General features: G+C 52.6%; 1 protein-coding gene across 7 annotated transcripts in view; it reads right to left on the minus strand.

The window, feature by feature from the left end:
* ATP2C1 (ATPase secretory pathway Ca2+ transporting 1) overlaps positions 1-23,263 on the minus strand; it is a 912,406-nt gene that overhangs the window by 262,002 nt on the left and 627,141 nt on the right. For all 7 annotated transcript variants that reach the window (XM_078663878.1, XM_078663881.1, XM_078663880.1 and 4 more), the window contains exon 17: positions 4,150-4,306. In XM_078663878.1, coding sequence (XP_078520004.1) covers positions 4,150-4,306 — 157 coding nt within the window. The remainder of the gene's footprint in view (positions 1-4,149; positions 4,307-23,263) is intronic.

The following is a 23,263-nucleotide window of genomic DNA, read 5'->3' on the forward strand; positions in this document are numbered from 1 at the left end:
GCCCTCATGTGCCAGCGTGCATGGTTGACCAACAGAATGCAAGAAGCCAACAGACCGAGCAGGCGAAGGACCTTCAGAACTGGAACAACCGCTCCATTGAAAAATAAAGGAATCATTTCCTGTATGTCGCAAATCCTTTGAGGAGGAGGGAATGCACGACACACAGTAGTGTCCAGTACCGCACCTCTGAACAGCTTGCGCTGGGAGGGCACCAGGTGAGATTTGGGTACATTTATCGAAAAAACCAACCTGTGCAACAACTGAGTTGTTTCTTGCAGATGATGGAGCACTATCTCTGGAGATTCTGGTTTGATCAGCCAATCGTCCAGATACGGGAATACTGGAATCCCCGACCTTCTGAGATGTGCTGCCACCACAGCCATCACCTTGGTGAAGACTCGAGCCGCAGCAGTAAGACCAAACGGAAGGACCGCAAACTGGTAGTGTAGCGATCCAACCGTGAAACGGAGATACTTTCTGTGCGACTTCAGGATTGGGATATGGAAATGCGCATCCTGCAAGTCGATCGACACCATCCAGTCTTCTTCCAGCAGCGCTTGAAGAACCTGTGCAAGGGTGAGCATCTTGAACTTCTCCTGCTTCAGGTAAAGGTTCAAGATCCTGAGATCCAGGATTGGACGGAGCCTGCCATCCTTCTTGGGATCAGAAAATACCGGGAGTAGCATCCCTGACCCCTCTCCTGCTCTGGAACCACCTCTATCACACCCTTTCTGAACAGAGCCAGGACTTCTTCCTGCAGGAGCAGCAGATGGTCCTCCGAACAATAACCCTGGCAAGGAGGGTAATTTGGGGGAAATTCCCGAAAAGGAAGAGCATACCCATTCTCCACGAGATTGAGAACCCAAAGATCCGAAGTAATCAATTCCCAATTTTGTAGAAAATGGGTAAGCCGGCCCCCCACTGGGCCCACATGATCCGGAATAGCGGATCTAGGGCTGCTTTGCCGCGGTGGTAGGGGGCTGGGAAGGGGAAGAGGAGGAGGAGGAGGCTTGACGACCTCTAGGACGAGTCCGCCGTCTTCCTCTGTACGACTTGTACAGCATATTTTGCTGCTGTTGCCACAACAACCTCTTCCCCTTCCCAGCCCCCTACCACCGCGGCAAAGCAGCCCTAGATCCGCTATTCCGGATCATGTGGGCCCAGTGGGGGGCCGGCTTACCCATTTTCTGGCACGGCTGATTCAGTGGCGAGAGTCATGGTCTCTTCGGTGGCCACTAGGAGAGCTGCATGGCTAAAATCATCGGAGTTCTCTGCAGATGTTCAGTCTGCTTTGACGGACTTGCCCTTTGATGGGTCAGGATTGTTTGGCAAGAAGGCTGACGCTGCCTTAGAACGTTTTAAGGACAGCAGGGCCACGACAAAATCTTTGGCAGCAGCTGCGATGATTTATAGGAACGAAAGGAAGACCTGCCAAATCCTCTGAAGCGCCTTCCAGTAGTACCCCTGGTCTGAAGACCCAAAGATTTCGTCGTGGCCCTGCTGTCCTTAAAACGTTCTAAGGCAGCGTCAGCCTTCTTGCCAAACAATCCTGACCCATCAAAGGGCAAGTCCATCAAAGCAGACTGAACATCTGCAGAGAACTCCGATGATTTTAGCCATGCAGCTCTCCTAGTGGCCACCGAAGAGACCATGACTCTCGCCACCGAATCAGCCGTGTCCAGCCCACTCTGTATCACTTGTCTCGCAGCAGCCTGAGTGTCCGAAATTACCTCTTGAAAATCCTTTCTATCCACCTCAGGAATTTTTGGCACTAACTGCTTCACGGAATCCATCAAGGCATGGATGTACCGCCCCATCAGACAAGTTGCGTTAGTAGATTTTAATGCCATACTGGCTGAGGAGAAGACCTTCCTGGCAGCCTGATCTTGCTTCCTGGATTCTTTTTCCCCAGGAACCTGCGGAAAAGCACCCGCAGACTTCTTAGAACAGGCAGCCTGCTCAACCAGACTCTCAGGCAGGGGGTGTGTCGACAAAAAGTCCGGGTCACCAGGTGCAACCCTGTACCTTCTTGCCACAGCCCTTGAAACCGCAGAAGCTGTCAAAGGCTTCTTCCAGACTTCATAGATGGGTTCAGCTAAAGCATCATTAAATGGCAGCATCGGCTCGATAACTGAAGATGGCGAGTTAAGGACCTCAGTAAGAATATTAGACTTGTACTCAGCAGTGGGCAGAGTAATATTCAACAAGCCTGCCGCCTTTTTAATAACAACGTGATATGGCATCACATCCTTGGAAGGCACATCTGACACAGAAGCCAAATCCCACTCAGGAGACAGTTCAAGCCGACTGGCCTCTCTCAGGTCATCAAAAGGATCATCAGAATCCTGTAACTCTCCTTCCTCCACGTCAGCATACTGATACTGTTCTTCCTCTAGAAGTCTCTAGGCTTCACGCAGAGACCTCACCTTCAGAAACGAAGTCGATGGATCCGGAACCGACTCCGCCGGGGTCGGAGCCGGCGTCGGAACCGAAGTCGGGCGAGGAAGTTTCACCCGAGGTCGAACAGGATCCTGCATCGAAGACGTGGGGACCGGCGTCGATGAAATCGGCGTCTAAGGCCTCGGCGGCGCCGGAAAATGCCACTGCGGTGCTAGAGCCGGCATGCTCAGACCTGAGTCCCTTGCTCACTTTGCCACTGGAGTCAAGCAAGCCCGGCTGAAGACAGCTGTAATGCCAGAAACCGGTCCTGGGAAGCTTGATTCCGGTCCAGGGAAGACATTGCCTGGCAGTTCGGCTGGACTGTTCCCATGAGGCACAGGGTCAGACTGATTTGCATATGGCCATATCTGAACTGGGGTGGTGGAGTGAGCTAAAGAACGGTGATGGATTAAACCCAGATCAGTTGACTGGGGGTGAGTGTTTGTATTGTCAACGCTCCGTCCATCATCACCTTTGGCTTTTCTCTAGAGCCGGCATGAAAGGCGCAGGAGCATAAGCCTGGGGAACGACCAAGTTGAACGCCATAGGACCCGTGGGACCAACAGGTGCACCAGAGGGGTACATAGCCCTGGAGTAAACCCTAAACATGGCATTCAGGAACTGGGATGGATCCTGACCTGGAGCCGGAAAGGCTGGGTAAGGGCCCCCAGGTTGCTCTCGAGGAGGCGGAGTCGTCACGACGTCGATCTCCTCCTCGGGCTGCGGTACCGGGGTCGACGAACCAGCAGGCACCGGAACCTCGCCTTCACCAACCTCCTCCACCTCACCTTCATCCTCCTGACCAGAAGGATTAGACGGATCCAGAGAAGGGTTCACCTTCTGCTTCGGTGATCCTGGCGAATTCGGACGCGAAGCCTCACCATCGGAGTCCAGGGCTTCCGACGCCGAAGCCCCCGCTTCTTTACGAAGTAGCCTCACTTGCGACTTCGGCCTCGAACTCGAGTCCTTCCCCGAGTGATGACCTGATTCATGGCTCCTCTTCCTGTGCTTCTTCCTCAAGGACTTTGAAGCATGTGCTGATGATGACTCCGAACGCGACCTCGATCGAGACCTCGACCTCGACCGCCGAGACCGAGACTTCGAAGCCTTCTTATCTTTTTTTATTTTTCAGCTTCCTAACAAGGAGCTTCGTCTCCCTCTCCCGAAGGGCCTTCGGAGTCATCTTCTTGCAAGATGGGCAATCCTCGACGTCCTGGTCGGAGCTCAGGCACCAGACGCAGCATTCATGAGGGTCAGTTATGGACATAGTCTTGCCACATTCTCCGCAAGCCTTAAAACCAGTCTTCTTCGAAGACATCTCGATAGAAGACAAAGATACAGTGAAAATAACCACAGAGTAACAAAGTTACTACAAAGCTACTGTACGATCCCAGAAAACCGTTAGCGTCGACGACGCGGAAAAAAGGGAACTGATGTCATCATGCCGGCGTGGGCCTATTATGGTGTCGGTGACATCAGCGGAGTTGCACGCGATGCCGTGCCTCTGTGCCGTCGTCCACGTCGGCGCAAAGCTACAAAAAGAATTTCCGAATGCTGCTGACGCAGGGGGATATTCACAAGGTGAGGAATCCACTGGCAGATGTATCTATCAGAAGGGAGTTTATTTAAAGAACCAATGGGAGTAGATATCCTTAAAAGGTATATGTACAGATCTTGAACACAAAAAATAAACACATAATATGTCCTCACCCCTAAGTCCTGAAGAACCCATGTATGCCTTCTCCTGATGGTACAGTTCCCTTTGTTGATTTGACAGTGGCAAATTCTGTCCTTTCGAATAGTAAGTACTGCAGTATCGAATCACTTGCTCAAAGGCACCCTTCATAAAGCAAATCTCTTGTTTATTCTGAGGAAGGAAAAGAATGTAACATTTCAAAAAGAAAGTTCACCACTTTTGCGCTGCTCAACAGTTTCAGCACTAATTAAACAGATGGCATGTCACAAGCAATAGTAAACAAAACAAGTACATAGTGCTGAAACCTTTCAACCCCTCACCACGTCAAGAGATCTGGGTTAAATCCATCGTTCTTTTGCTCACTATGCCACCACACTTTGGACCATATGCAAATCAGTCTTGCCCCTGCTCCTCATGGAAGCAGTGCAAACCAAACTGCCAAGCCAGGTCCTATCTGGACTGGAAACAAGCATCCTGGGACCAGTGTTGGGGTAACACCCCTCACCAGCCAGGCTATCTTGAATCCAGTGGTGTTGCGGGGATTCTGCTCATACACAGAACTGTGCATAGAGACCCAGGACCCCAGTGAATTGTGTTGTACCAAAAAACTCGCCTCAGTACCTAGAACCCCTAACCGACTAGCATCAGTGTCTCATTATCTCTCTGTCCTATAGCGAAATTACCAATGATTAGACAACCCAGAACATGCGACTTAGGTTACTCTCAGGAAGGGTGGGAATCAAGAACACTTTTGTTTGTTATTCTCATACCAGTACACAACGTGAGTAAATAGAGAAACGGAAAAGTTTAAAATGTTTATTTTAATGACGTGCTCTAAGATGCAGTATTCTGACTAACATAAGCAGGCATATGATTAAAAATAATATGATCAGCATTGTTACAATTCCATAAAACACAAATGGAGAAATCATATTATAATGATAGTGGAAACAGGTCCTATAGTTCCTTGTGTAACACCCTCCCCTGCTAGGAACTAGGTTTTATAATAATAATAATATAAGGTCTCTTAGGCTTGAATGGGGAACCTCATACCTCCAAGATCAGCAGAAGTGAATCACATCAGGATCAGCAAAGCTCTCTCTCTCCGGAAAAGGATTTTCTCCAAGTGCCCTAATCATGCATGCATTGCAATATTAAAGGCACTAGAATTTCAGTTAGCTGCAGCTGTGTATGTGGTGTCTAGAGCGTGGGCTGATCAGCCCAAATGAACAAGTTACTTACCTTCGGTAACGATATATCTGTAAGAAACAGTAGTTAGTATTAGATTCCTTACCTTAGAATATCCCCAGGCGTCAGTCTGGATCCGGAAACTTTTGCGTAGCAGTACCCCTGCGCGTCGGTAGGCGTCGTCTGCAGGCGTCCCCTGCGGCTCCGCGTCCGTCGTCGGCGTCGTGCGCCGTGATGACGTCGCTGGAGTATATAGACACCGCCTCCGCGCGCGGACGTCAGTTCTATGCACAGAGCTTTTCCGCGCCAGAACACGCAGAGCCATGTAAGAACCAACACTGGTGCCATGCGAAACTAGGGCCCTGAAGGGGATGACCTTAACCCTATGTATCAGTTCGCAGAACGGGGAGGATGGGTGGGGCGGTAAGGAATCTAATACTAACTACTGTTTCTTACAGATATATCGTTACCGAAGGTAAGTAACTTGTTCATCTGAAAGAAACAGGTTAGTATTAGCTTCGTTACCTTAGAATAGATACCCCAGCAATACCAACCCCGGTGGTGGGTCTGCGAACCAATACAGCTTACACCAGAAAGTCCTGGAGGACAGAACGGCCAAAAAAGCCATCCCTCCGGACTTGACTGTCCAGGCAGTAGTGCCTTGCAAACGTGTGCAGCGAGGCCCACGTAGCCGCCTGACAAATGTCCTGCAAGGGGACTCCCCGGCCCAGGGCAGTAGTAGCCGCCGTGGCCCGAGTGGAATGGGCCCTCAAGCCCAACAGGAGGCTCCTTCCGAGCCAAAGAGTAGCACGCTTTGATGCACAGGACGACCCACCGAGAGATGGTCCGTTTATGCACCGCCATTCCCTTCTTCGCACCCACGTAGCCAACAAACAGTTGGTCATCCACCCGGAACTGGCGAGTGCGATCCATATAAAATGAAAGCGCACGTTTTGGGTCCAGACGATGGAGCCGCTCTTCATCCTTTGAAGGATGCGGAGGCGGGAAGAAGGAGGGTAAGGTGATGGACTGCCCGATGTGAAAAGCAGAGACTACTTTGGGCAGGAAAGAAGGTCTAGTTCTCAGAACCACCTTGTCTGGATGAATGGACATGAAAGGAGGTTTGACAGGAAGAGCCTGGAGCTCACTCACACTCCTGGCAGAGGTGATGGCAACCAGGAAGGCCGTCTTTAAGTCAGGAGACGGAGAGGACAGGAATGAAGTGGCTCAAAGGGAGCGCACATCAAGAAGGTCAGAACCAGGTTCAAGTCCCACTGAGGCATCACAAACGGAACAGGTGGATACATGTGCGTGATGCCCTTCAAGAATCTCGTTACAATAGGGGGCTTGAACAAAGAAGGTTGATCAGGCAGCCTTAGAAAGGCCGAAAGGGCAGAAAGGTAGCCCTTGACAGTGCCCAGAGCAGAGCCCTGCTGGGCAAGAGAGAGAAGAAAGAGGAGAACCTCGGAGAGAGGGGCAGAAAGAGGGTCCACAGCCTTTGCTGTGCACCATGCCACAAATCTGTTCCACCGACAGGCGTATACCGACTTTGTGGAGGGACGCCTGGCTGCCAGAATCACATCACAAACTTCAGGAGGCAAGTCAAATGGCCTCAACTGTCGCCGCTCAATCTCCACGCATGGAGGTGGAGACTGGACAGGTTCGGGTGGAGGACCGTCCCCTGCTGCTGCGACAGAAGGTCCTCCCGAAGGGGCAGGCGGATCGAGGGACCGACTGACATGCTGAGTAGCTTGGGATACCAGTACCTTCGAGCCCAGTCCGGAGCCACAAGGATAACTTGGGCCCGGTCGCGCCTGATCTTCTTCAGCACTCTGGGCAGAAGTGGTATAGGCGGAAAGGCGTACAACAGACCGCAACTCCACTCGCTCCGAAAGGCGTCGCCGTGCGAGTGCCGTCTTGGAAACTCCAACGCGCAGAACTGATGACATTGCGCGTTCTCTTCTGTGGCGAATAGATCTAACCAAGGCTCTCCCCATTGCAGAAAGAGGCCTTTCGCCACGTCCGAGTTCAGACGCCATTCGTGATCCACCGAGCACCGACGGCTGAGTTCGTCCGCCCTGGCGTTCAGAGAACCTGCCAGGTGTTGAACCGTCAGAGTCACGCTCTGACGTTCCAGCCATTGCCAGAGACGCGGAGCCTCCTGGCAAAGGGTCCACGACCCCACTCCGCCCTGCTTGTTGCAGTACCACATGGCGGTGGTGTTGTCCGTGAACACCTGCACTACACTCCCGTTGACAAAGGGGAGGAATGCCTTCAGTGCTAGACGGATCGCCCGCAGCTCCAACAGGTTTATATGGAGTCGGGACTCTGCCGGAGACCAGATGCCTCTGATCTCCGCCTCTCCCAAGTGGCCTCCCAGCCCTGGAGGGACGCGTCCGTCACAACCACGTGCTCCGGTTGGGGAAGGGAGAGGGATCTGCCTCTGACCCAATCGCGGTCCGTAAGCCACCACTGCAGTTGTCTCGCAGTGCCCTCCGAGATCAAGACATGGTCGGACAAGTTGCCCTGATGCTGGGCCCACTGAAACTTCAGGTCCCACTGCAGAGCCCGCATCCGCCACCGGGCGTGATGCACCAGAAGGATGCAGGAAGCCATCAGCCCCAGCAGCCGCAGCGTCAACCTGACCGAAACCCGGGATAACGGCTGAAAGATGGGAATCAAGGCCTGTATATCCCGGACTCGCCGTTCCAAGGATAAACCCGAAACTGCGCCGAGTCGAGAACCGCTCCGATGAAAAGGAGCTTTTGAGAGGGACACAGGTGTGATTTCGGCACATTGATGGAAAACCCCAGCTCGTGCAGGAGGTCTGCCGTCATCAGAAGGTGGTGGACGACTGTCTGGGGCGAGCCCGCCTTCAACAACCAGTCGTCCAGGTAGGGGAAGACTGAAACCCCCAACCGGCGCAGATGGGCTGCGACCACCGCCATCACCTTTGTGAACACCCGTGGGGCGATGGTAAGGCCGAATGGGAGCACGATAAACTGAAAGTGCTCGTGGCCTACCCGTGAACCGCAGGTAACGCCGGTGGGCCCGCAGGACGGGGATGTGAAAATACGCATCCTGCAAGTCCAACGCTACCATCCAGTCTTGCGGGTCTAGAGCAGCCAAGACCTGAGCCAAAGTCAACATCTTGAACTTCTCCTTCCGGAGGAAGCCGTTGACGTTCCGTAGATCCAAGATGGGACGTAGGCCCCCTTTGTCCTTCTTGGGTACCAGAAAGTAGTGGGAATAGCAACCACACCCTACTTCTGGCCCAGGAACGCGCTCGACGGCCCCCTTGGCCAAGAGGGCCGTAACTTCCTCCTGCAGAAGTGTCAAGTGGTCCCCCGACACACGGTGGTTCTGCGGTGGCATGGCTGGAGGAGTGGTCTCGAAGGGGAGGGAGTAGCCCCTTCGGACGAGCTGCAGCACCCACCTGTCCGATGTGATAGTGCGCCAGCGGGAGTGGTGATGGCGAACCCTGCCACCTACTGGCGTCACATGGGCCTGAAAGCACGGACAAGGAGGATTTGGAGGCCGATGCTGCGGGGGGAGGTGTGGTCTGACCTCGCCGTTGTCCCCGACCGCCTCCACGGCAGACTCCACGGCCGCCACCGCGTTGAGAAATGTGTTGCGGCGCGTGGCTGGCAGCACGTGTGGGACCGCCCCTTCCTTGGCCACGAAAGGAGCGAAACGAACCCGTTTGCTGGCGCTGGGTCGAGAGACCCAAGGACTTGGCCGTGACCCTGGAGTCTTTGAAGCGCTCCAGCGCGTGGTCCGCTTTGTCGCCAAACAGGCGACTGCCATCGAACGGCATGTCCATCAAGGCATTCTGGACATCTGCCGAAAAGTTGGCGGACCTCAGCCAGGCGTGGCGACGAATCGTCACCGTCGTGGACATCGCTCTGCCCAGCGAGTCGGTCGTATCAAGACCACACCCAATGGAGTATTTTGCTGCGTCTCGGCCTTCAATCATAGCCTTGCCGAGCTTTGCCCGTACCTCCTGCGGGCATTCTGGCAGCAGGTCCGCGACCGTATCCCACAGAGTGGGAGTAGCGGCCCAAGAGGCATGCGGTGTTGCAAGACCGCAGTCCCAAACTCAGGGACGAGAAGACCTTTTTTCCATACTGGTCGTACCTCTTGGATTCCCGGTCGGGCGGGGCCGACGGGAATGCGGTCTGGGAAGTCGAGGCCTGGATCACCAGACTCTCAGGGGTGGGATGGGTGGACAGGAACTTGGGGTCATCCGGACACGGACGGTGGCGTCTGGCCACGTTCCTATCAACAGGCGAACCTGAAGCGGGCCTGGACCACGTGCCCAAAAGAACGTCAGACAAGGCTTCGTTGAACGGCAGCAGTGGCTCCTGTGGGCATGACTGCGGTTTGAAGACCTCAGTGAGGATGTTCGGCCTCACGGCCGCGACGGGGAGCTCAAGGTGTAAGGCCTTGGCAGCCCTCATCAACACCACTGAATAAGCAGCCCCCTCCTCCGAAGCCACGGTAGGAGGCGAGACAAAACCAGGATTAGGAGAGTCGTCCAGACCACTGGCGTCACCCAAATCACCTGTCCAGTCCACATTGTACTGACACTCGCGTGACAGAGGGTCCTCAGACCCCTCCCAACCCTCTCCGTAATCTACATCTTCACCATATTCGGAATCAACAATGTAGACCGGCTCCCCGGGGTCCACAGGCCCCATCGGCGTCGGACTCGGCGTCGGGCGACGCCGGTCCGACTCCGCGTCCGGAGTCTTAGAGGGTATGGGGCGGCGCCGCCCGGAGCCGGCGCCGGAGCACCGGCGCCGCGCAGGGGCGGCGTCGGGGGCAACCCCGATGGAATCGGCGCCGAAGATGCCGGTAGACCAGCCGGCGTCGACCCTGAGGGTCCCTGCGGCGCCGGGGTCGGAGCCGTCGGCGGCGCCGGAGCACCCGACGGCGTCGAGGCAGGAGCACCCGAACCGCTAGGGCCCCCGGACGGGAGCACAGGGCCCGAAGGCGCCGTCGGCCCCGTCGGAGGAGACAGTGCCCTCATGGCCATGAGGAACTCCTCTATCTCTCCGGGCGTCGCGCCTTGCCCAGGGACCGTAGGGTATGGAGCAGGCCGCGCCGGCGACTCACGCAGAGCCGCGGGGGTGGGGCCACCCGAACCCCCGGCTGCATCGCGCGAGCGTCGGGGGGAGTCGGGGGTACGATGACGACGCCCCGACTTCTTGTGTTTCCTACCTGAGGAACCAGAGGAATGGTGACGACTTCCGGAGCGCTTGTGGCGGCTCCGCGACCACTCCCTCGACCATTCCCTCGACCTCCAGCCACACCGGGACCGCTCTCGACGCGGGGCCGACACCCGCAGCTCGAGTAGCTTGCGGGACCGCTCCCGCCTAGCTTTACTCGTCAGGGCCCGGCAGTCGACACAGTCGTCCACGGCGTGGTCGGGGCCCAGGCACCGGAGGCAGAGTCGGTGATGATCCGTGACCGACATTGTGCGGTCACAGCCAGTTCTTAAAACCGGACATCCTACCGGCACCGTAAGAAGAATCAAGGATTCACAAAACTTTAGTCAAAAGACCGGAGTACTGCACTTCTCGGATCTGCGCTAACTGGCGCGGAAAAAAGAAAACTGACGTCAGCGCGCGGAGGCGGCGTCTATATACTCCAGCGACGTCATCACGGCGCACGACGCCGACGACGGACGCGGAGCCGCAGGGGACGCCTGCAGACGACGCCTACCGACGCGCAGGGGTACTGCTACGCAAAAGTTTCCGGATCCAGACTGACGCCTGGGGATATTCTAAAGTAAGGAATCTAATACTAACCTGTTTCTTTCAGATAACAGCTTACATTTTTATGGTAACCTTGGAGGCTTCTGCACACACTGTACAGACTGAGGTCGTGATGGAAGTCTAGGGATGGTGAAAACAAGCCTCTCTCATGTGAAGAAATTCAAGCAGTCTAACTTACAACAACAGTTACATGTAGTGTTGTGTGCAAAAGCTGCAAAATGGCGTTTAAACTTCTAATAAGCGTATGCTAACACAGCAATGTGTGCAAGTAGGGCCCTGCCTTCACTACAGTGGCACAGTGAGCAAGGGACCCTTGTCTGTGTATAGCCTTGGTCACTTAGGGCGAACATAGCAAACAAAACCAGATGATGGACAGAGTGTTGAAACTTTTCGAATCACTCACCCCCATGATGATGCTTGTTTCAGGTCCAGGGAGGGCTTGGCTTGGCCTGGCAGTTCGGGCTGGACATTTCCTGTGAGAACAGGGTCAAGACTGATTTGAAAATGGGTGGGTCCAAAATGGGGTGGCCCAGTGAGTAAAAGAATGATGGATGTTTGTCCTAACAAGCCAAAGGTATGCTCAGACTCAGATTTATTGCTTGCTGTGCCACCGGATTCAAGCTAGCCTGGCTGATGAGGGGTCATATCTGAAAACCGGTCTCACAATGCTTGGGAGGACCTGGACTGGATGTTCGGGCTGGACTGGTCCTGTGAGGAGGAGGGTCAAGACTGATTTGCAAACGGCTGGGTCCAGACTAGGGTGGCATAGTGATCAAAAGAATGATGGATTAAACACAGATCTTGAGTGGAGGTGATTTGTTGGAAAGTTTTCCCAGTCCGTCCATCATTTTGTTGTGTTTGCTATGCCACAAGTAATGCAATATAAATAAATCAATAAAATGATTCCTTTTTTAAAATAACTTGCGTTTTCTATACCATAATACAAACTGAAAAAAGCCCATCCTTGTCTGCAGCAGAAAGAAAAAAATACTTTTTAATATTTATTGCTCAGTCTTCCTTCATCAAAACAGTTGGGGAATTCAATCAAAGTGAGAATCAGAAAAAGCATTCTCAAAACAAAAGTTGTAGCTTTAAAACGTTATCAAAGTGACACGATTCATCACATCATTGTCTCGAGGGCATGTCTCATACCTGTGCGCACTAACGGGTCCAAAACAACAAGGGCCAATGAGTAATGAAATCACCACAACAGGAATTTGTATTGTGTTCTTCACCTTCTCCTTTTCTTCCCAACTTGTTGTGAAACAAGTATGACAGCCCAAACATACTGGGTTCCATAGCACAGAACCTTCTGGCAAAAATGTGCATCTTATCAGATGCACCTGGAGAGTGTTAAATATAAAAAGATGGAGGAGTGCCCAAACAGCTTCCCTACAAATGTATGGAACTGCGGTGGGGATAAAAAGTAATCAAAGCTGCCATAACTCTGGAAAAGTAAACAGGAAGTTTAAGGAGGGATACCACGGATCTTTTCATAAGATTCAGAAATGCAGAAGACAAGCCATCAGAAAATAGTGGATTGTGGTTACCTTGATCTACCATAGGTGATCACCAAACTGTCCTAAATTCTAAAGAGATTCCATCTTTTTAGAACAATTTAGTCTATTAGGCTCAGATAGGATGGAAATTAAGCAAGCTGTCTAACTGCACCTTGTTATTCATTCTTCAATTAAATGTGATAACCAGTCTACTCTGATACATCATGCTAAAGGATGTTTTAAGCATTAACAAAGATCCAGCAGCAGCAAGATACATCATAGCAGTAACTGTTAAATGCCATTAACTGGTTCATTTAGATCGTAAAGGGCAAAAACTGGAATGTGAATACGTTGGTACAATAGTGGTTACTTTTAAAACCCTATCTAGCAGAACAACCTAATTGCAAAATTATGTGCAACTAGAACATACCAGAGGGTCAAAAATTGAAACTGAAACACAGAAATGATACAAGGTACCTTACAACTAGGGGATAATGGGAGACTGGAGAGGAGGACAAAGTGGGACAGCATAGTAAGGGGGGGGTAAGTGAGGGAAAAGGATGGGGAGAAGAGAGGAAGACATGGTAGGTAGCCATGGAGTTGGAGGTGGGGAAGGAGGGAGAACAATAATGTAAGTGGAGGCAATATAGGGGTCATATGGGGCAAAATAGAAGTGTGTACTTGAGGGAAGGAATGGAGAACTAGACAGAAGGACAGAGTTGAAGTTAAAAGAGCAAGGAAGATGACGTGGGAGAAAAGGGACTAAGAAGAGACAGGGTAGTTAAGAACGGAGATGGACAAGGGAGGGTAAGTAAAAGCTGTACGAGGGTGACCGGCGAGTAGGGAAGGAGCTGGTGGCAAAATGTAAGAGGGGAGGGATGACAGGACTGAGGGACAGGGAAGGTGGGGCCTTTTTTCAGAAGGAGTTACAAAAATACAGGAAGATGGAGGGCAGGAAGCGGATGTAGAAGAGGTAGTGGGAAGAAGGAAAGGTGTGGAGGTAAGTGCAGGGAGTGTGTGAGAAGGAGGAAGTCAAGGTTAGGGAATGGAAGAGGCAAGGAGAGGGTCGAGATTACAGGGGAAAGAGGAAACTGGAAGTAAATGGGCTTGAGCAAGGAGAGAGGAAGCTTCAAGGGGAAAGAAGGGTAATATCACTATATGGGTACCAGGTCTTTCTGCTAAAGAAAATGTAACTATCCCTCACCGAAAGACATTTCAGAACGTCTGTTCAAGCTCTGGTATGTGGATGATGGTAAATCGCTGCTCATGGCAAATCGAATCCAGGGCCTGAAGAGCTATGACATCATCATCCACATACTTGATGGAACTCCACTGGCAGTTATTGAAAATCAGCTGCTGCATCATTTACAAATACTATGTCGATCAATAGCCTTTCTCATCTGGCAGGCAAGCTCATCATCTCTGGTGGCTCTTGGCATACCTGGAGCAGGATGTCATCCAGACTAGAGGGGAAAAAGTGCAATACATGATGTGGCAACAGGTCTTTTAAGACTATGTGCCTAGGATCTGGCACACCTTGTATCTATTAGAACCACACAAACTCTGAAGACAAGTATGAATTAGGACCACCCAAACTCTGAAGAGGCAACTTTTTAAAGAATACTACATAACAATTTAATTCCAGTCAACTTTTGCTCCGAGAATCCGCCTGCAGCTTCAATAACAGCAGCTTTGCCTTTAACACCCTACAGAGCTTTGCTGCCTTTTTGCTAGTTTTGCGATGTACAAATACCGGACACAAACTGAATAAAGTTACAGTATTGTTGAACAAGTTACTTATCTTCGGTAATGATATATCTGAAAGAAACATAGGTTGGGTTAATATTCCTTACCTTAGCATATCCCCCAGGCATCAGACTGGATCTGGAAAGTTTTCGTCAGCAGTAAGCCGTGTGCGTCAGTAAGTGGTGTTGGTTGACTCCACGTCAGTCGTCGGCTTCGTGGTCGCCGGTATGACGTCGCGGAGCTGACTTTGACGCTGCACTCACGTGCTGACATCAGTTCTGTACACGACTTTCCTCGCCAGGAACGCAGTGCCATGGAAGACACCGACCACTGGGTCACAAAACTAGGGCCTTGAAAGGATGTCCTTAACCCTAGAAATCAGTACGCAGAAGGTGGAGGATGGGGGGGGGGGCGGTAAGGAATCTATAACTAACCTATGTTTCTTACAGGTATATCGTTACCGGAGGTAAGTAATTTGTTCATCTGAAAGAAACAGTTATAGATGCCTTACCTTAGGATACCCCAGTAATACCAACCCCGGAGGTGGGTCTGCGAACCAAGATCACACCAGAAAGTCCTGAAGAACGTGAACGGACGAAGAAGCCGTCTCGCCGGACTTGGCTGTCAAGGCAATAGTGTCACGTAAAAGTGTGCAGCGCTACTCAGAAAGCTGCCTAACAGATGTAATTTTGGGGGACTCCCCGTTCCAAAGCAGCAGCAGCTGCTGTCGCCCTGGTAGAATGGGCACGCAGCCCCACTGGAGGCTCCTTCTTAGCCAAAAAGCAACAGGCTTTGATGCACAGAACAACCCACCTAGAGATGGTCCGTTTGTGCACGGCCCGACCTTGCTTAGTGCCCACGCAACCAACAAAGAGCTGGTCGTCGCCCCAGAATTGCTTGGTGCGATCCAAATAGGAGAGCGCACGTTTTGGATCCAGATGGTGTAGCCTCACTTCCTCATTCTAAGGATGCAGAAGCTTAAAGAAAGTGGGCAAAGTGATGGTTTGACCAATATGAAAGGACGTGACCACCTTTGAAAGAAAGGAAGGTCGAGTTCTGAGGACAACCTTGTCTGGATGACCTACCAGAAAAGGAGGCATGGAAGACAGAGATTGTAGCTCACTTATCCTGCGCGCAGAGGTGATGGCCACCAGAAAAGTAGTTTTTAGAGTTAAGAGTCTGAGAGGACTGTTATGTAGCGGCTCAAAGGGAGAGCACATAAGATAGGTTAACACCAAGTTCAAGTCCAACTGAGGCATTACGAAGGGAACAGGAGGAAAAAGATGAAGAATGCCCTTAAGAAATCTATTTACAAAAGGGGACTTGAAAAGAGAAGGCTGGTCAAGAAGCCTCAGAAAGGCTGAAATTGCCAAGAGGTAGCCCCTAAGAGTGCCCAGAGCAGAGCTCTGCTGGGCCAAAGAAAGAAGAAACAAGAGAACCTCAGAAAGAGGGGCAGAAAGGGGATCCACAGCCTTTGCTGTGCACCATGCCACAAACGTATTCCAACTGTAGGAGTATACCGTCTTCGTGGAGGGACACCTGGCTGCGAAGATTACATCACAGATTTTGTGAGGCAAGTCAAATGATGTCAGCTGCCGCCGCTTAATCTCCACGCAAGGAGGTGGAGGTTGGACAGGTTCGGGTGGAGAACCGTCCCCTGCTGCTGCGACAGAAGATCCTCCTGAAGAGGCATTCGGATCGGGGGCTCGATGGCCATGTTGAGTAGCGCGGGATACCAGACTCTTAATGCCCAGTCCGGAGCCACAAGAATTACTTGGGCCCGGTCATGCTTGATCTTCTTCAGCACTTTGGGTAGAAGTGGCATAGGCGGACAGGCGTATAGAAGACCGCAACTCTACTTGTGACGAAAAGAGTCGCCTAGCGAGTGCCACCTTGGAAATTCCAACGTGCAGAATTGCTGACATTCTGCGTTGGCGAATAGATATAACCAAGGCTCTCCCCTCCGCTGAAAGAGACCCTGCACCACCTCCAAGTGAAGACGTCATTCGTGATCCATCATGCACCTGCAGCTGAGTTCATCTGCCCTGGCGTTCAGTGACATGCCAGATGTTGAACCACCAGGGAAATGCCCTGATGTTCCAGCCATTTCCAGAGACCCCTTGACATAGGGTCCACGACCCCACCCTGCCTTGTTTGTTGCAGTACCAGATGGTGGTGGTGTTGTCAGTGAACACCTGCACTACTTTACCCCGGACAGAGGGAAGGAATGCCTTTAGTGCAAGATGGGTTACCCAGAGCTCCAGAAGGTTGATGTGAAGCTCCGACTCCGCCAGAGACCAGAGGCCTCTGATCTCCGCCTCTCCCATGTGGTCGCCCCATCCCAGAAGGGATGCATCTGTCACCACTGTGTGTTCTGGTTGGGGAAGAACGAGGGATCTGCCGTTGACCCAATCCTGGTTCGTGAGCCATCACTGCAATTGTCATGCAATGCCCTCCGAGATCTGGACGCAATCCGACAGGTTCCCCTGATGCTGCGCCCACTGGAACTTCAGGTCCCACTGCAGAGCCCGCATATGCCACCTGGCATGATCGACCAGCAGGTTGCAAGAGGCCATGAGGCCCTGCAGCCTCCGAGTCATCCTGACTGAAACCCAGGATAGGGGCTTAAAGATCGGAATCATTGCCCAAAGATCCCGGTCTCGCTGTTCCAGAGGATAAACCCGAAACTGCGTCGTGTCCAGAACCGCTCCGATGAAGTGGGGCTTCTGAGAGGGGGGTCAGGTGCGACTTCGGCACGTTGATGGAGAACCCCAGCAAATGCAGGAGGTCGGCCGTAGTCTGGAGGAGGGAGACGACTGCCTGTCGTGAGCCCGCCTTCAACAACCAGTTGTCCAGATAGGGGAAGACTGGAACCCCATATCTGCGCAGATGATCAGTAACCACCGCCATCTCTTTCGTGAACACCCGAGGGGAGCTGGTAAGGCCAAAGGTGAGCACGGTAAACTGAAAATGCTCGTGACCCACCGTGAACCGCAGGTAAGGCCGGTAAGCCGGCAGGATGGGGATATGAACAATAAGCGTCCTACAAGTCCAACGCTACCATCCAGTCTCCAGGGTCGAGGGCAGACAAGAACTGAGCCAGGGTAAACATTTTGAACTTCTCCTTCCAGAGGAAGAGGTTGACGTCCCTGAGATCCAAGGTAGGACCAGGCCCTTGACCTTCTTGGGCACCAGAATGTAGTGGGAATAACAACCACAACCTACTTCTGGGGCAGGAATGCGCTTGATGGCTCCCTTAGCCAAGAGAGCCGTAACTTCCTGTTGGAGAAGGTCCAGATGATCCCCGGACATGAGATGGTACTGATATGGCATGGCTGGAGGGATAGTCTCGAAGGGGAGGGAGTAGCACATTCGGAGTATCTGCAAAACCCACCTGTCCGACGTGATGGTGCGCCAGTGGGGGAGGTGATGGCGAATCCTGCAGCCCACTGGCGTTTGATGGGTCTGAAAGGTCAGACTAGGAGAGTTTAGAGGCTGCTGCAGAGGGAGGGGTGGTGGACGGGCCCGCCCGCTGGCCTCCAGAACCACGTTAGTGGTTCTCACGTACTCGTGAGGAGTGCTTGCGCGGGCCTGTGGCTCTGAAAGGAACGTGTTGGGGCACCCGTTCCGTGGCCATGAAAGGGGCGAAAAACAGACCATGCAGTAAACATGGGGGAGAGGCCCATGGACTTGGTCGTAGCCCAAGAGTCCTTGAAGCGCTCAAGCGCATTGTCTGCTTTGTCGCCAAATAGACGACGGCCATCAAGGGGCATGTCCATCAAGGTGTTCTGGACAGTAGTTCTCAAACCGGCGTGACGGCGAAGCTCCACTGACATTTAAATGGTCATACCCAGTGAGTTCGTGGTGTCCAGTCCACAGCGGATGGCGAACTTTGCTGCGTCTCTCCCCTCTGCAACAGCATGGAAGAGCACGGCCCGGGCCTCCTCCGGACACTGAGGCAGCACTTGTGCCACCGTATCCCACACGAAGTGGGAATAACAGCCCAAGAGGCATGCGGTGTTCACTGACCGCAGTCCTAAGCTGGATGAAGAAAACAACTTCTTCCCAAACTGATCCAGCTTCTTGGATTCCCTGCCCGGTGGTGCAGTAGGGAATGCGCTTTTGGACGCTGAGGCTTGGACTACCAAGCACTCAGGGGAGGAGTGTTGAGAGAGGAAAGGAGTCGCCCGGAGCTGGGCAGTGGCGTCAGGCAACCATCCTACCCACAGGAGCCCCTCTGGTGGGCCTGGACCAGGTGCCCAAAAGGATGTCCGTGAGGGCTTCATTAAAATGGCAACAGGGGCTACGAAGAGCTCGCTGTCGGCTGAAGCACCTCTGTCAGGAGGTTAGTCCTGACTGACCCAGCAAGTAGCACAAGGTTTGGGGCTTCTGCCGCCCTACGCAACACCACTGCGTAAGACGCTCCCTTCTCCGCAGCCAGGGTAGGAGAAGACAACATGCCAAGGTCTGGTGAGGTGTCCAGACCACTGGCATCCCCCAGTTCCTCTCTTCAGTCCGGATCATATTCGAGCTGGGCAGTGAGAGGGTCCTCAGACCCCTCCCAGTCTTCCTCACTCTCCTCTGGCTGCCAAATATCTGAAAATGGTCAGGGTGGAATGCAGGCATAAAAGTAGCCATCGGTGCCAGATCCGGCGTCGGTCGACTCCGTATCCACAATAGGATGGAAACGGGTTGACGCCGTGTGGTCCAGCCGGCGCCGGAAGTGGTGCCGGTGGATTCCGCACTGGTGGAGGGGTTACGAGGTCGACCGGAGCCGATCCGGATCCAGGCATGGATCCAAGGGGGCCCTGCGTAGCCGGAGCCGCCAGCGAAGGCCCAGGGCCCCCAGCCGAGTCCGCTGAGCCCGAAGGTGTACCAGCGGAGTCGGCTGCCCAAAGATGGCATGCATCACTTCGTAAAATTGAAGAAGCTGGGCAGGGGTCGCTCCTGGTCCTGGGAAGGACAGAGTCGACCCTGAATGGTCCGCACGCAGAGCCGCAGGAGTCCTTGCATCAGCCGACGGACGAGGGGAAGTCGAAGAGCGATGACGCCTCTTCGACTTCTTCTTGTGCTTCGACTTACCTGACCCCGAATGCGAAGACTTTGACAAAGAGTGATGATGGCTCCGCGATCGGTCCCGTGACCTCCAATGTGACCGGGACTTCGAACGACGCGGAGTTGACTGAAAGCCTCGAGGTGCTTTCGGGACCGCTCCCGCAAAGACTTCGGGACTATGGTCCGGCAGTCGGAGTATGACTTGGGGTCATGGTCGCGCTCCAGACAGTAGAGGCACACGTGGTGTGGATCAGTCACCTGTCAAGAGCAGGAACCGCAGGCCTTGAAACTGGGCATCCGTCGTGCACCAGGAGTCGATGTAAGATTCGAAAAGAAGTCAACAAAAAGTCGCAAAAAGTCAGTCAAAAAATGACTGGGGGTACTGCTCTCTCCAGATCTGCGCTTGCTCGCGCGGAAAAAGAAAGAACGGACGTCAGCGCGCGAGGGCGGCGTCTAAGTAACTTCTGTGACGTTATCCCGGTGACAAAAGACGCTGAGTCGACCGACGCCACCTACCGATGTGCAAGGGTACAGCTGACAAAATCTTTCTGGATCCAGTCTGACGCCTGGGGGATATTCTAAGGTAAATAATCTATAACTAACTCTTTCTTTCAGATATTAAGATCTAAACAACTTTTCACTAGTGAAGAGGGAGAAGTCGCTTGAGTAGAACAACTGCTTTGAGCTTGGGATCACTCAAGTGGAGCATTTCTCTACGAAATTACCAAGAAAAACCCAACAGTTCCTACAATGTTCTTAAAGCATCTTTGGAGTGATGGACACTTAAAACAACTGTTGCTATTAGTGGCTCCTTTCTCCACCTCTCCCTCGAAAGAGAGAAAGCTGGCTGCAGTTGCTTTCTGGGTCTGTTGTAAGGGTGAAAACACTTTCGGCATTTCATTTATTGTTGATTGCATTTTCTTACTGGAGAAGCCAGGTGCAGGGCATGTGAGATAGCCCTGCGCTGCTATCTCTCCAGTATGCTGTTGGACACCTACATCCTTTGTGAATCAAAAAGCATGTCTATTAGTCATGGCTGGACATTACCATAAAGTATAGTTTAGAAAATCCAGTCATGTATGACTAGCGCTACTCCAGACTGCATGGTCCATGAAAATACAATGCGATGAGCTACTTTTCCTGTTTTGCTGTATCCTATGACTAGAAAAGGATACACTCAGCTTTTCAGGTAAACTTACAACAAACAACTTTATCATCATCCATGGAGTACAGGAGTATTGTGCTATTAGGTAGGAGGCATTATGGGGGGCACCAGAGAGCAGCAGTCAAACTTCAGCGCGGCTCCAGTCCACCAGCCTTTAAATCCATCAAATGATTTATCTACAGATGTTCCTTCCATTAAATGTTGCCTTGAGCTGGACCTGCGGAGTCTCCGCCAAAGAATTGCTAGATTCCTCCCTGGTTTGAGGGATCGGGCTAGACTGTTTCTATTGGAGCAAGACAAACAAGTTACTTACCTTCGGTAACGATATATCTGTAAGAAACAGTAGTTAGTATTAGATTCCTTACCTTAGAATATCCCCAGGCGTCAGACTGGTTCCGGAAATTTTTGCATAGCAGTACCCTTGCGCGTCGGTAGGCGTCGTCTGCGGCTCCGCGTCCGTCGTCTGTGTCGTGATGACGTCGTCGGAGTACTTAGACGCCACCTCCGCGTGCTGAAGTCAGTTCTTAGACACAGCTTTTCCACGCCAGAAACGCAGAGCCATGTTAAAAACCAACACTGGTGCCATTGAAACTAGGGCCCTGAAAGGGGATGACCTTAACCCTAGATATCGGTTCGCAGAACGGGGAGGATGGGTGGGGCGGTAAGGAATCTAATACGAACTTCTGTTTCTTACAGATATATCGTTACCGAAGGCAAGTATTTTGTGCATCTGAAAGAAACAGGTTAGTATTAGATTCCTTACCTTAGAATAGATACCCCAGCAATACCAACCCCAGTGGTGGGTCTGCGAACCAATAATCACACCAGAAAGTCCTGGAGGACGGAACGGCCAAAGAAGCCATCCCTCCGGACTTGGCTGTCCAGGCAGTAGTGTCTTGCACACGTGTGCAGCGAGGCCCACGTAGCTGCCTGACAAATGTCCTGCAAGGGGACTCCCCGGCCCAGGGCATAGTAGCCGCCGTGGCCCGAGTGGAATGGGCCCTCAGCCCAACAGGAGGCTCCTTCCTTGCCAAGGAGCAACATGCCTTGATACACAAGACGACCAACCGAGAGATAGTCTGCTTGTGCACCGCCCGTCCCTTCTTAGCGCCCACGTAACCAACAAAGAGTTGGTCATCCACCCGGAACTGGCGTGTGCGAGCCAAATAGAAAGAGATCACACGTTTTGGGTCCAGACGGTGGAGTCGCTCTTCCTCTTTAGAGGGATGCGGTGGCGGAAAGAAGGTGGACAAGGTGATAGACTGCCCGATATGGAAGGCCGTGACAACCTTGGGCAGAAAAGATGGCCTAGTCCGCAACACAACCTTGTCCAGATGGACAGAAAGGAAAGGGGGTTTAGACGAAAGAGCCTGGAGCTCACTCACTCTCCTGGCAGAGGTGATGGCAACCAGGAAAGCAGTCTTCAGAGTAAGAAGGCGGAGAGGACAGTTGTGAAGTGGCTCAAAGGGAGCGCACATCAGAAAGGTAAGAACAAGGTTCAAGTCCCACTGAGGCATCACAAACGGAACAGGAGGGAACATGTGTGTGATGCCCTTCAGAAAACGAGTTACAATAGGGGACTTGAATAAAGAAGGTTGATCAGGCAGCCGTAGGAAGGCTGAAAGGGCAGAAAGGTAGCCCTCGATAGTGCCCAGAGCAGAGCCCTGCTGGGCAAGAGAAAGGAGAAAGAGAAAAACCTCAGAAAGAGGGGCAGAAAGTGGATCCACAGCCTTTGCTGTGCACCATGCCACAAGAACAAGTTACTTACCTTCGGTAACGATATATCTGTAAGAAACAGTAGTTAGTATTAGATTCCTTACCTTAGAATATCCCCAGGCGTCAGTCTGGATCCGGAAACTTTTGCGTAGCAGTACCCCTGCGCGTCGGTAGGCGTCGTCTGCAGGCGGCCCCTGCGGCTCCGCGTCCGTCGTCGGCGTCGTGCGCCGTGATGATGTCGCTGGAGTATATAGACGCCGCCTCCGCGTGCTGACGTCAGTTCTTTGCACACAGCTTTTCCGCGCAGAACACGCAGAGCCATGTAAGAACCAACACTGGTGCCATGCGAAACTAGGGCCCTGAAGGGGATGACCTTAACCCTATGTATCAGTTCGCAGAACGGGGAGGATGGGTGGGGCGGTAAGGAATCTAATACTAACTACTGTTTCTTACAGATATATTGTTACCGAAGGTAAGTAACTGGTTCATCTGAAAGAAACAGGTTAGTATTAGATTCCTTACCTTAGAATAGATACCCCAGCAATACCAACCCCGGTGGTGGGTCTGCAAACCAATACAGCTTACACCAGAAAGTCCTGGAGGACAGAACGGCCAAAAAAGCCATCCCTCCGGACTTGACTGTCCAGGCAGTAGTGCCTTGCAAACGTGTGCAGCGAGGCCCACGTAGCCGCCTGACAAATGTCCTGCAAGGGGACTCCCCGGCCCAGGGCAGTAGTAGCCGCCGTGGCCCGAGTGGAATGGGCCCTCAAGCCCAACAGGAGGCTCCTTCCGAGCCAAAGAGTAGCACGCTTTGATGCACAGGACGACCCACCGAGAGATGGTCCGTTTATGCACCGCCATTCCCTTCTTCGCACCCACGTAGCCAACAAACAGTTGGTCATCCACCCGGAACTGGCGAGTGCGATCCATATAAAATGAAAGCGCACGTTTTGGGTCCAGACGATGGAGCCGCTCTTCA

This window comes from Lissotriton helveticus, chromosome 10 (assembly GCF_964261635.1).
Source record: "Lissotriton helveticus chromosome 10, aLisHel1.1, whole genome shotgun sequence".
In the NCBI taxonomy this organism is placed as follows: domain Eukaryota; kingdom Metazoa; phylum Chordata; class Amphibia; order Caudata; family Salamandridae; genus Lissotriton; species Lissotriton helveticus.